Source organism: Electrona antarctica (genome assembly GCF_951216825.1).
Source record: "Electrona antarctica genome assembly, chromosome: 19".
NCBI lineage: Eukaryota > Metazoa > Chordata > Actinopteri > Myctophiformes > Myctophidae > Electrona > Electrona antarctica.
Genome location: NC_136800.1, coordinates 6,326,634 through 6,340,813, shown reverse-complemented (window position 1 = coordinate 6,340,813; position 14,180 = coordinate 6,326,634). Strand labels below are relative to the sequence as shown.

General features: G+C 40.4%; 2 protein-coding genes across 3 annotated transcripts in view; both read right to left on the bottom strand.

Annotated features, from left to right (window-relative positions):
• rc3h1b (ring finger and CCCH-type domains 1b) overlaps nucleotides 1–14,180 on the bottom strand; it is an 85,921-nt gene that overhangs the window by 34,349 nt on the left and 37,392 nt on the right. The gene's annotated exons all lie outside the window — the stretch shown is intronic.
• On the bottom strand, nucleotides 4,625–11,557 carry LOC306943418 (putative oxidoreductase ZK1290.5). Of its 2 annotated transcripts, XM_079529724.1 has the most exons (8): nucleotides 11,022–11,555; nucleotides 8,244–8,492; nucleotides 8,032–8,133; nucleotides 7,172–7,263; nucleotides 6,748–6,930; nucleotides 6,525–6,584; nucleotides 6,178–6,279; nucleotides 4,625–5,257 (listed from the first exon to the last, which is right to left on the bottom strand). In XM_079529724.1, the coding sequence occupies exons 1-7, from the start codon at nucleotides 11,089–11,091 to the stop codon at nucleotides 6,184–6,186; spliced, it is 852 nt and encodes a 283-aa protein (XP_079385850.1). In that variant the 5' UTR covers nucleotides 11,092–11,555; the 3' UTR covers nucleotides 4,625–5,257; nucleotides 6,178–6,183. The 2 variants fall into 2 exon arrangements, with proteins under 2 accessions (XP_079385850.1, XP_079385849.1); XM_079529723.1 differs by lacking the exon at nucleotides 6,178–6,279 and having other exon boundaries at nucleotides 11,022–11,557.

The following is a 14,180-nucleotide window of genomic DNA, read 5'->3' as shown; positions in this document are numbered from 1 at the left end:
ACAATTTGAGTTAACTTTTAAATGTAGGCCGCCTAACTAACTTAAAAGTTTTAAACCCAGTACAACGGCAATAATTAAAACGGGAACCTGACTGTGCAAAAAACAATTGCCCTCTGTGATAGTAGTTGTGGCCAAGCTAGGCTACAACGGTTACAGACAGCCTAAATCCTTTCAAACGTTTATGAAAATCACAACTACAGACGTTATCGACGCAACGACAGCACAAATGCTTACAAACTTATTTGAAAAAAAAACTTCAGACGTTATCGACGCAACGACAGCACAAATGCTTACAAACTTATTTGAAAAAACTACAGACGTTATCAACGCAACGATACCGACAGGCGGCAACGGTAACAGACCGTTCCCCGGCCCTTACCCCAAGCCCAACGTACGAGTAATTCGAAAATAAAACTCACTGTTGAAAATGAAAAGCAACAATATTAGCACTGGTTAGCAATATTAAACACTAGTTCCTTTCGTGGTTGTCGATGTAGCCTCTCTGTAACTGTGTGTAATGGTGGTTGGTTAGTGATGTCTGTGGCTGTTGAGCAGGTGGTGGTAATGATGCTGTTAAGCGGGTAGGTAGATGCGACTGTCTCTGTTTAGGATTCAATGCATCTGGGGTTGAAACCGTGCGACTCGGCTTTTTATATGCAGCTCCGCCCCCTACGCGTGCTTGTGCCCGCGGCGGCGCGGCCCGCCCCTCGTCCGTCATTGATTGGTTGACTGTTAGGCTGTCGCTGCTCGTTGATTGGTCGGTTTAAATGTCAACTAACTTTTCAGTTCAAGTCACCAGACTTCGGGGGGCTTTCCACCAAGTGACGATGACGTCGTCGCTTAGGGTGCGTTCGGAAATCGCACGAGTGCGGTATTTCCGAACGCGCCCGAAGTAACAAATTGGTTTCGTGTGTTTATTTTTGGATTTTAGCTATTGTTATTATTTTTGTTTTAATTCAAGTGACACATATGTTACGTTTAGAGGAGACAATATGAGTCGTTGATTGTTGAACTTGAACCACCACTGCATCTGCATGCCACTGCAGATCAATGAGATTATTTATTTACATCAGCCTCGTAGCGTAGTGTAGTCAGTGTGTGTGTGTGTGTGTGTGTGTGTGTGTGTGTGTGTGTGACATGGCAGTGTTACGGTGAAATTGGTGACCTGACGAAATATGTGATCATCTTGTGGACTTCAAATAACTTACATGGAGGTCTTTGACACATGGCCTAAATACCGCTAGGTTAGACTGCTATAAGTGCTAATAAACAAACAGCAATGATTTACGTATGGAATGGACACTGACGTTTAGTTATATGATGTGTTATATGACCTATTTCAGCAGGTCACCAATTTCACGGTAACATCGCCATGCTGGAGTGACCGAGACTCGGCCGAGATTTTGGGTATTGTAATTCAGCGTTTACATGACATCACGGTGTCAGATCACCGTTCTGTAACTTCTGTAGCTACTGTCATGTCGGCCACTGTTACTGATTTACATAATGAACCGAATACCCCATTAGTTATGTAAATGTGGCCCACATGACAGCACTATATTGATAGTAAACTCATCTGTTCAATACACAGTAACACCCCCTGTTGTTGTGTATTGAATAGATTGAATAGAGACCTTTTGTGTCGAAGACTAAAGTTCAAGGCCTTCTGTCTTGAACTTGACCATATACCTGAGGGGTGTTCAGGGGAGTCCCTGCAAAATGTGTTTAGCCTACTAATACTACAGTTATAAAAATCAGTACTTTAACCACTTTAACCCTACTCACGTCTATTTGAAAATAACAGATCAATAAGTTCACAGGATGGGTAAAATGCAGAGGACGAATTTCACCTATGTACTGTAGCCCAGAGCCTTAGATATAGCCAGAGTTATGCAAACTTCACTTCATGGGGCCAGTCCAATGGCGGCTCTTCTACATAGACTTCTATTGAGCATGGGGACATTGGGACAACCAACTGGGACAAGTACTGCGGACTGGAAGTAGGCAGAAAATGCATTGGACTCAGGCAACAGCCCAGCTTTAATGATCTTAAATCCCTTTATTTTAGATTGTTTTGTAGTAATAGTACAACATAAACATTAAAGAGACTTTAGTTGTTACTGTACAATACTTTAAAACAGTTGTCATGTTGCACACATGCTTAAAATAGCTCTTATTTGCGCCGCCCTCGTTGAAAACAATGTATTTCCAACTCCAGCTTGTCTCAGTTCAGGCTGCATGAACAGCGCTCGAGCGCTCGGTTTCTGCCCCCTCAATATCGTAACTCTTCTATTAGATGGCTCTGCTGTAGCCTATATAAATGGTAAATGGTGCATTTATATAGCACCTATATTCAAGGCGCTTTACATAGATTACATTCACCCATTCACACACACATTCATACACTGATGGCAGATGAAAACATGCAAGGCACCAACCTGCTCATTGGGAGCAATTAGGGGTTCAGAGTCTTGCTCAAGGACACTTCGACACTAACTCTGGGGGAGCCCGGGATCGAACTGGGAACCATTTCGGTTCCCAACCGGCAACTCTAGAACCCCTGAGCCACTAAAATCCTTACATTGGCTACCAGTATCCCAGAGAATTGATTTTAAAATGTTGTTACTATAAATCTATAAATCTGTTTGTGGCTCTGGGCCCAGCTACATCTCAGACATGCTGAAGCCATATGAACCATCTAGAACCCTCAGGTCATCTGGGGCTGGCCTACTAATTGTTCACCCCATAGTTGGAACAAAACATGGGGAAGCAGCATTTCACTATTATGATTATTATTAAATATTATGCACCACAAACCTGGAATAATATTCCAGGATACATTAGGAAATCCCCAACCATAGCTGTTTTTAAGTCTAATTTAAAAACATATATTTGTTCGAATTCATATGCTCCTTTATCTTACAGTATTTAATTGTATCTATTGTAATCTTTGTTTTTTATTCTGTAAAGCACTTTGAATTGCCTTGTGTATGAAAGGTGCCTCTGTGCACGCCGCTGTAGTAGGTAGGCCTACATAATGTATGTGTACTTATGCTCACACAGACAGACAGACAGACACACACACACACACACACACACACACAGACATGCACGCACGCACACACACACACACACACACACACACACACACACACACACACACACACACACACACACACACACACACACACACACACACACACACACACAGTACAGTACACCCTTCAAACCATATAACAATATGAATGTACAACTGAGATTCACGAGCTTGCATATCTATGCCATCAGATGCTATATTAATCTTCATCATTCAACCTCTGTTATTTGTCCAAAGTCTGACATATTAATGGTATATACTACTCACATGCTGTGTGGCCCTGTCTTTCCCTAATGGGACTGGTGATGGGTAGCTACTGGGACGTATAAGGGTCATCTGAGTGAGGGGTGTTGCGAGACCCGAAACCCTGATGACCTTGGGATAGGCCTATACATGAGGATACATCCCAGGTGCATCCATTTAGTTCAGATATTATATTATATTCCTATAGTATTTCTTCAACAGTGAACAGTGTGTCTCCATGTCATCTAAACTGTGACCACAGAAAATCACACTTGTCAAGAGGTGTGATAACTGCAACTTTGGTTTCTGGACAGTAAAGCTGTCACCGAATTTGCTGCAAGTTTCTTAACCATAGACTAGCACTATGCAGCGTCATAGTTGTGGGTCTTCAGTTTAGTTGCACCAGTTGTGCAGAGTCTGTGCGTCCATGTACTGCATGAATGTTGCATTAGTACAGTGATGCAGGACATTCTCTATAGTGGAAAATGTCTCTGCCAATATGTCTGATAATAGAAAGATCTACCACTTTGTGATCTCTCAAGAAACATTTGCAAGGAAAATATTTCAGCAGGATCGCTGTTTAGTTTGATCAGAGCTCTCAGGCTATTGAGCAGGAAGCAAGCTAATTTGTGAAAGTTTCAAAAACCTTAGTAAAAAGGCAAAGGTCTTCAGCTTTGATTTAAAAGAACAGAGTTGTAAGCAGACCTAGTGTGGGGGGAGATGAAGTAAAAAAGAATGCAGAATGTGACTGCACTAAATCAATGTGACCAGAAGGTGGCAGTCATAACCAGTTTCAGAGCTTCAGAAATCATGGTTGTACTGACAATTCACATTTCTGACTTATAGCACAAAGTCACATACCAGCTGAAATACAGATAATGTTCACAATCTTAAGGCAGCCTTACTGAAAATGAATTAGTCTCCATTGATTGAACAACATTCAGTGTGCAAATTTGGCCTAAACACATATTTGGTGAAGTTTGTGTTAAAGATGACATGCTTTTAGGCAAAAGCTAGAGCATGGATATTGGTTAGATTTCACACAAAAGACCAAACTCTGAGCGTCATCAGGCCAGATGAGAAGTCTGGATATCCTAAATATTAAAAAGAAAAAGAAAAAAGTATGCTTTGGAAAATAGTTTGAAATAACATTAACATCTAATTAAGGCCTAATATGGAAGTGTACATTTGTCTGATAATGTACCATGTATCCTCAAATCATTGAGCTGCATAGACTTCTCAGGATTTCATGACTAAGATGAATGTAGGCTATCTATCATTTAATGTTGGCAGTAGAACGATTTGAAATGTCAAGACATATGAACTTCATTAATTTACACTGTACTGTATAATTTGATTGACAAGTAATACAAACATGATTTTCACCTAAAAACCAGAAGGTTGTGACACTTAATAAAATGCAATGCAATTTCATTCAAGGAAAAAAGAAAAAAAAAAGACAAAGAAAAAGAATAGGAGAGAAAAGAACATGCAATGCAAAAACAAACAGAAGACGGCAACGCACAATGGATATATTCCAGCATATGAATCAGTGGGAAAGTATCACATATAAACACAATTATCCTGTGTCATGTCTTAGTGTATTATTTCCAAGCAGGGTAACAACCAAAGTACACAGTAACCGTTACATGCTTGCATATTGATCACACTAGTCTATTAGGAACACTTTAATTTATAATATATTACCAAGCACTGTCAGGTTAACATACTGAATACAGGGCTTAAAGGCACAGACGTTCTATGAGATTGTTACACAAAATGTCATTCTCCAAATGTGTTGGATCACGTGTGTGTTTGCTCTTTCCAGAGTGGATCACTTAGATGAATGAGTTTCATGTCGCAGTGGAGTCTCCTGATGCTGTCCATGTCCTCAGGAGAGAGCAAGAAATCAAAGACCTGTTGAAACACCAACATTATTAACAACATAGCATAAAAGGTGGAACACTGGTCCAAAGTGTGAATCCATCTCATGACTATGACATCGATTCAATACTGTATACTGTAGTATGTCTATACAGAAATGCGTAGATATGTTATCTATTGTCCTTGGCTCCTGCCATCATTTCCCATTGCTACTATGTTTTCTGACTATGAATTTCACATTAGAAGGACCTGCAGCCATCTCCTTACAATTGAGTTTTTAACTGCTGACTGGGACAGAGTCAGCAAACTCAGCAACCATATTAGTTGGTGGTTGAGATCGATCAAGTAAGTTATTTGGTGAGATGATGTAGGCAAAGTATGTTTAAATCGAGGTATAATGTGATAGTGCTGCACGATTCTTGCTCAAATGTGAATCTCGATTTTACTCCACAATAATCACGATTCTCATTTTTTTCCCATGAAAATATTTATTTAAAAAAACCACGAGTAACTAAAATGAATTAGACAGCCAATTAGTGCTGCACGATTCTTCACAAAATGAGATTGCATAAGTGTCTGAATCTAGATCTTGATCTTTTATTTTTGATTAATTGTGCAGCACTATAATGTGATATGTAGTGTAGAATAGATGAGTAAGTGCAGGTTTGGTCAGAGGAGAGAAGTAATTCTAGCCTATAGGACAACACAGATTACAATATCACAAGAAAATCTGATCCCATTCATAACAGATGAATGCAATGTGCAACACGGTGTACTCCGGCAACAAAGCAGAACAGCATGATGAAAAAAGGGAGAAGAATCACTTATGAATACAAAGATCATAAAGGCACCGCGAAAAAAACATGCAGAGAATCAACAGATAGGACGGCTTGTGTTGAGAAGAGAGTGCGATAGAGAAGCAACGTTAGAATGGAGATGTTGTTGGTAAACACCTTGTGCTACTCCACATGGGTGGGATCCCAGGATACGTGTCTCCCATCATGCAATCTGCCCAAAGTTGCCATGTCCACCTCCTGCAACTGGAACCCAAACACCTGAGAGAGGAAGGACGGTGGTGGTCGTGGTGGCGGTGGTGGTAGTAGGGGAGTTAAAAGGAGAACGAAACTGGATATATAGATATTGACAACGGTTGGAAATGGGCAGTATGTTTCTGGAACACCTTGTGTTTTCCCACTGATCTTTACCATTCATTTCTTATTACCGACTTCCCTCATTTGAGGCTAAAGTGATGGTGGGGTCAACACACATGTACAACAGCAACTGCTTATGTTGAACTCACTTGACAATTCTCTTGTACCCTCTCCTTCTTGGTAGATTTGGGTATTGTGACAACACCATTCTATAATGGAAAAATAGTTTAAACACGTTAATACATATAATAATGCATGCATACTACATAGTTTAAGGCAATAATAATTGAAAGAGTGGTTAACCTTGGGGATAATGTGCTTTTATGGCCTACAGACCAGACTAGATTGTCAATATTATGACATGATTAATACCTGTATGCTCCAGCGTATGCAGATTTGAGCAGGGGTGCGTTGGTATTTTCGTGCAAGCTGTAGAACAGTGGGATGGTTAAGGGCCTGTCCCTTGGCCAGGGGGCAGTACCCTTCAAACACTATGCCCTCCTGACGACAGTACTCCGCCAGCTGATTGGGCTGCTGGAACGGATGGAACTCTACCTGATTGGGTGAGGGTGGGTGTTGTACCCCAGAGGTTAAATGTTGAATTCAGCTCTTTAGAAACAACTGTAATATTATATATCTAATATTCTTAGTCAGTTGTTTCATTGTTGCACTTTCAAATAGGACCATAGTATACCAGTGTTTTTGCATGTCCTATTAAGACACATTTGGATCCATTAGCAGCAGCACACCCTTATAGATTTTGGTCTAAGGTTGGTTAGCTAGCTGGAATACTCACTTGGTTGACATGTGGTACTACACTACAGTCATCCTTTAACTGTTGCAGGTGGTGGACCAGGAAGTTGCTTACACCAATAGCCCGACACACCCCTACAGAAGCAAAATACACAGTCTATTTTAGAGAGTCTTTATTCATTTGTAAATTGACACAGGAGTAGTGCATAGCAAAGAGATGCATTCCAAAGCCAAAAGGAAATACTTAAACACTTCCTTTTTTGACTAGGGTCCCCCAGGTGTCTATCCTTGGCCCCCTCTTGTTTCCCCCTCTACACCAAACCTCTTCGCCGACCTACAAGCTCACATAGTAGAAAATTAGAGAAAATTAGCGAAATGTGTGGCAAATCTGCAAAAAAAAATGCTTAAGGTCTCCACACACCGGGCGCGAATCGGATGCGAATTCGGATTTTTTGCGTCGTATCGGTTTTCCGAAAAACGCGGCCGGTGTGCAACCACCTTTACCACTAGCTTTCTCCACAAATGTGTTCATAAAGGTGTCTACTATAACATATAAATGTGTTCCAACCCAACTCCCTTGGGAAACTTTGTGACAGCTGCTGAAAGTTGGGGTACCATTAACAGCCAATATATGGCAAAATTCCAAAAATGTCATTATTAAGTAGCATGTGACGTGTCAAACTAGGGGGTTTTCATGATGCTCGCCACATGTGCCACGGGTGTTAGAAATCTGCTGGTACAACGATTAGCATTGCTGCATCCCGCGTTGTTTAATAAAAAGCATTTTTATCCGAGCACCCCGACTACTTTTCTCAGCAATGCTAATCGCTGTACCATGTAATAATAATAATAAGGCCATGTAATAAGCATTGCAATTATTTAATGAATCCCTTTGTTTCTCACCCTCTTCATAGAGCTCCTCCAGGGCTCTCCACGTCTCCGCTCTCACGTCCCTGTTAGAGCGACCAGGCTGTCTGGCATCTGGCCAGTGCATCAGGTACAAATCTGAGTGGTAAGGAGTTCATAAAATTACAAAGGGGCATTTTGAGAGTAATAAGATAGGGATAATGTGGTTTACAGACCAGACAGTAGGTGAACATTATCTTACAACGTACCAAGATATTCCACCCCCATCCGAGAGCAGGACTCAAGGCAGGCCTTTTTGGCATGTTCATATCCATAGTCCCCACACCAGAGTTTACTGGTGAGCCACAGCTCACTTCGTGGAATCCCACTTTCTCTGATAGCTTCACCTAGCTGTGTCTCGCAGCCATAGCGCTTTGCTGTGTCAATGTGCCGTACACCACACTCGCGGATTGCATACACAACAGCATCGTGGGCGTATCCACCATGATGTGATGTTCCTTTGAAGAGAGAGATCAAGGACAAACATTTCACAAAAATCTGAAATCATCAGTGGTGGAAAAAGTACTCAATTGTAAAAAACAAAAAAAGTACAAAAGTATTGGCATCAAAATGTACTTAAAATGCCAAAAAGTAGAAAGTACTCAATATGCAGAATGTCCCAATTCAAGTTTTCAAATGTATAAAACTCTAGTAATAATAGCAGATGTACAAGCTCACAATGCGTCGCCATGCGACACATTGTGAGCTTGTAAATCGGCTATTTTCAAACGTCCGAAATGTATAGGGCTGAACTTAAGTGTTCAATGTATGTTTTGTAATAATAATCAAAGTAACAAGTAACTAAAGTTTTCAAGTAAATTTAGTGGAGTTGGAGTAAAAGTACAATATTTGCCTTTGAGATGTAGTCGTGTAGTATTGGAAATTGTACAAATACCTCAAAATTGTACTTAAATATAGCCCTTTAATATTAAGTAGGCCTAAATGTACTTTCCACCACTGGAAATCATACATTGCATATAACATAACGAGCCTTGTTCATTGAGTTGAAAGCTCATTTCCCTTACAGTTGTTTAGTTAATGAGTTAATTTATTTTACCAGGTTTCTTGGAAAGGTTTGCTATCATCCCCCCGCACCCTCCAAACTGGGGTCCCACAGGGATCTGTACTTGGTCCCCTCCTCTTCTCACTGTACACTAAATCCCTTGGCACCATCATCTCTGCTCACAATATATCCTATCACTGCTATGCCGATGACACACAACTGTTTCTATCCTTCCCCCCCTCTGCCACCCAGGTAGAAGAGCGCATCACTGCATGCCTGGCTGACATCTCACAGTGGATGTCTTCCAACCACCTCAAGCTGAACCCAGACAAGACTGAGCTGCTGTTCTTCCCAGCTAAGTCCTGCCCTATGCGGGAGCTAACTATCTCCGTAGACAACGCCCTGGTAAAGTCTGTCCCGACAGCCAGGAACCTTGGTGTTGTCCTGGACAGTCAGCTCTCGTTCAAAACACACATCACAGCTGTCACTAGATCCTGTAGGTTTACACTCTACAACATACGACGAATTAGACCGTTCCTCACCCAGGAGTCAGCCCAGCTCCTAATCCAGACAACAGTCTTGTCAAAACTTGACTATTGTAACTCCCTCCTTACTGGCCTACCGGCATGTGCACTTAAGCCCCTCCAACTGATCCAAAATGCCGCAGCCCGCTTGGTCTTCAACCAGCCAAAATTCTCACACGTCACCCCCCTTCTCCGCTCCCTCCATTGGCTCCCGGTTGCTGCCCGCACAGAATACAAAACTCTGATGCTGGCATTCAAAGCAACCAAAGGCATGGCCCCCCCATATCTCACAAGTATGATCGTACCCTACAAACCCTCCCGCGCACTCAGATCAGCCAACGCAGGGAAGCTGGAGGTACCTTCACTAAAAACGCCGGGACAACGCTCCACACGTCCCAAACTCTTCTCCCTTCTGGCTCCAAAACTATGGAATGCACTTCCCATCACAGTCAGAACTGCAGCCTCACTCCCAATCTTCCGCCGTAGTCTGAAAACCCACCTCTTCAGACTCCACCATGGCCTGTAGCACTTGCCCTAGCCTAGCCCCTTAGATAGCACATTATGTAGACTTAGATAGTATTTTAAACAGACTTATAGCTTGTTACGTAGACAGCTCTAGAATTGCACTTTATGTAGTCATAGCACTTTATAGTACACATGTATAATATATTATATAGTATAGTATGTATAGTTAACATAGATACTCCACTGTTACGTTCTTAGTTTACGCATGATTCATGATAACTACTTTTTATATATGTGATGTATGCCATGCTTTTGTTATTGCTTGATGTAACTCGCTCTGGATTAAGAGCGTCTGCTAAATGCCTAAATTGTAAATTGTAAATTGTAATTTTCTATTTTTTTGCTTGCCTCAAGTTGCCTGGTTGAGTAAGTAGTAAGTAAGTGGGTGAGGAATAGACCATTTTTGCACCCAGCAACACCACTTTGATTGATTGATTGATTGAAATATGTATTAACAGTTTGTAGAATTACAGTACATTTCAAGCACAAACTCAATACAAAGGCTGTTAACTGTGAGTGGACGACCCAATTAAGCATTACACTAGTTTACAATAGGGTCCACCATGTTCAATTCATCAAAACATTTAGAGACGTACAAATAGACACTTCTATATAGACAAAGAGCAGAACAGGAATTCATCATAATGGAGGTAAAAAGGGAAAAGAAACATATTTGTAACTTCACTGAAGCATACAGAATATAAGTGCTGTCTAAAGTTTAAGTAAGGCAGGAAGATACAAGGACAAAGCAAGTTCAAGTGCAATGTCGTAGTCCAAAAACTTGATCAACTCACACACATGTGCATGCATGCCATGCACCAAAACAAATGTGCAATGAATTCATGTGTGTTTCTCAAACTGCTACTGTTAATAAACTGACAGGGTCAGTGCAGAAGATGCAGCAGCTGCCTGTATATTGCATAGGTCAAACGCACCTAATCCAAGCTGGGGAATGTGCAGTCCGTTAGAAAGAGGAACATTGGGACAGTTAAGAGAAGAACACATGATGGAAAAAGCCCAGACTCACTGACGTGAAAGAAGGTAAAAAAATCCGACAAGAATAGAAATTGTGTAAAGAAATACATTAAAAACAAAGTCAAAGAAAAAGGTCTACCGACCTGATCGCCAAATCACTGCAACCCTGTGTTTTGATCATCTGGGTAACTTGTAAAATGCAGTTTCCGCTTCCTATCAACTACATTCGGGATCAATTCACTTGGCAGGTTTCAGATCCGGGCATCCGGCTTAGAGCAGATATGGAAATGTCACCTGTGCGTTTGTGTTCAAATGACCGGATACAGTCAGTGGGCTAAAACCGGATCTGAGCACTGAGACGCAAATAGAAACACTTTCGGACTGTACTAGCGGGTTGCTATGGTAATGTATCAGCTAGCCCGCTCTGAGCTAGCCTAGCAAAGATGGCAGCTACTTGACTGAGACTGACTGCGAACTCCTGTTTGTTTGTTTACAGCTGGTCGTGGAAGTTAGAACTCTTTTCTTCAAAGTTCTTTGATGTGTCAACACTAGCCCAAACATTTAGACTCTCGTAGAGGTTTTTTTCGATTCTGACGAATCGTCAGAATCGAAAAAAACCTCTACGAGAGTCTATGTTTGGGCTATGTCAACACATGGCGGGGCGTGAAAATGAAGAGGTCTTACTCTACCAGCTGTGAGCATAAAATGAGGTAACGTTAGTTCAATTTTCTCCATGTTTTAAGAAGTTATCTCTCGTTGTTTGTCAATGGTTAATTGCTTCATGTATGTATACTAGAATGGCTTTTAAATATGCTTTATAAACACATTTTATTTAATTTTATTTCTTACAAAGAAAAATATGTAAGTGTTTAATGCTACTTTTTAAAGAAGAGTTGAGAGAGAAGTGACCACTGAAGTAGCTTAAGGATTGTCATGAGCATAGATAGCTTAAAAGTGGTTAAATTATAGCAGCTGTCACTGGATGCTCAATTAAACACTTCCTTTACGTGACATGATTGAAAAGTAAGTGTGCAAGTAGCTATTGATATATAATTTATATATATTTGGCTGCTGACCCCCCATCTGAAAAGAGTTTGTGCCAGGGACCCCCAGAAGATATATAAAAAAAAGGAAAATGATAAAAATGAATGAATTCATTTCAAGATTTTTAATTTTTTCCAAAATAGCAGATGTACAAACAAAGTGGTTAAAATGATTGCGATGCTACATTAAATACTTTTGCGTTGAACCCCGTGGAATCGCCACCCAAGGACCCCTGGGGGTCCCCGTACCCCACTTTGAGAACCAAAGGTGATGGTCAACAGGTGATGGAATTCAATGAACCGTGAGAGAAGGAAAACGTAGCATAACTTAAATGTTGCATCTGTCTCTTCTTGCTACAGGGTCCTTCGCAGCTTTATGGGTCTCTGGCGGCCGTATCTAGTATTCTAGTTTGGCCAATACTGCTCCTCCTGCTTCTGGTCTGTGCAGCCTTGACCGCTCTATTGCCACTTGGTGATCTCTCAAGAAACATTTGCAAGGAAAAGCAGGATCGGTTTAGTTTGATGGGAGCTCTCAGGCTATTGAGCAGGAAGCAAGCTAATTTGAAAGTTTCAAAAACCTTAGTAAAAAGCCAAAGGTCTTTGATTTAAAAGAACAGAGTTTTAAGCAGAGAGTTGCTGTGATAGGAGAAGGATAGCAAACGGAACACAACCACCCTAAAGACTAATCATTGTGTATATTCCTGCACTATACCTGCATCCAGCGATCTTGGTACAATATAGAAATTGATCTATTGAAGATTCTGACGTTCAAATGTACATATTTTTTGTTTTGATTGTATTGCTGTATTGCTTTCTGCTTTGGCAATGTAAACGTATGTTTTCTCATGCCAATAAAGCCCTTTGAATTGAATTGAATTGAATTGTGTGGAGAGATGAAGTCAAAAATAATGCAGAATGGGACTGCACTACATCAATGTGACCAGAAGGTGGCAGTCATAACCAGTTTGAACTTCAGAAACCATGGTTTTGCCCATCACTAGGTGACTCATTGGGACTAGAGTAGACAAACTAATAAAAAAAAGTTATTGTAGCCTACTGACAATTCACATATCTGACTTATAGCACAAAGTCACATAACAGCTGAAATACAGATAATGTTCACAATCTTAAGGCAGCCCAACTGAAAATGAATGAGTCCCCATTGATTGAACAACATTCAGTGTGCAAATTTGCCCTACAATTCACATATTGTGAAGTTTGTGTTAAAGATGACATGCTTTTATTTTATTACAATAAGGCAAAAGCTAGAGCATGGTTATTGGTTATATTTCACACGAAAGACCAAACTCTGAGCGTCATCTGGACAGTGTTTTGCTGAACAGCAGCATTCTCAGATGAGAAGTCTGGATATCCTAAATGTAAAAAAATAAAGGTATGCTTTGGAAAATAGTTTGAAATAACATTAACATTGAATTAAGGCCTAATATTGAAGTGTACATTTTGGTCTGATAATGTACCGTGTATGCTCAAATCATGTAGGCCTATAGTTTACATTATTTCAGAAATTACATTTTGGAGAAACCAAATAGCTAATTTCACATTGTGCTGCAGACTTCTCAGGTGACCACTCCTCCAGGATCCCAGAAAACATTCCATGGACAAAGATACAAGGAAAAAATAACAAATTGGATTTCATGACTAAGATGAATGTATCTCCCATTTAATGTTGGCAGTAGAACTATTTGAAATGTCAGACATATGAACTTCATTCATTTACACTGTAGGCTACTGTATCATTTGTAAGTAATTGACAATACAAACATGATTTTCACCTAAAAAACAGAAGGTTGTGACACTTAAAATGAAAAAAATGCTAAATGCATTCAAGGGAAAAAAACAGGAGAGAAAAGAACATTGTTTTTAAATGTGCTATATAAATACATTTTGATTTGTTTTAGTGTTTACTTACTGGAGAGACAAGGACATCCAATTACTAAAAAAAAGGAAAATATAGCAATGATTATTAATATAGAGCAATTTAACATTTGTTTTTTGAACCTTTAATAAACACACAAGCAGGACACATGTAAAACATTAAAGGACCACTTCACCACT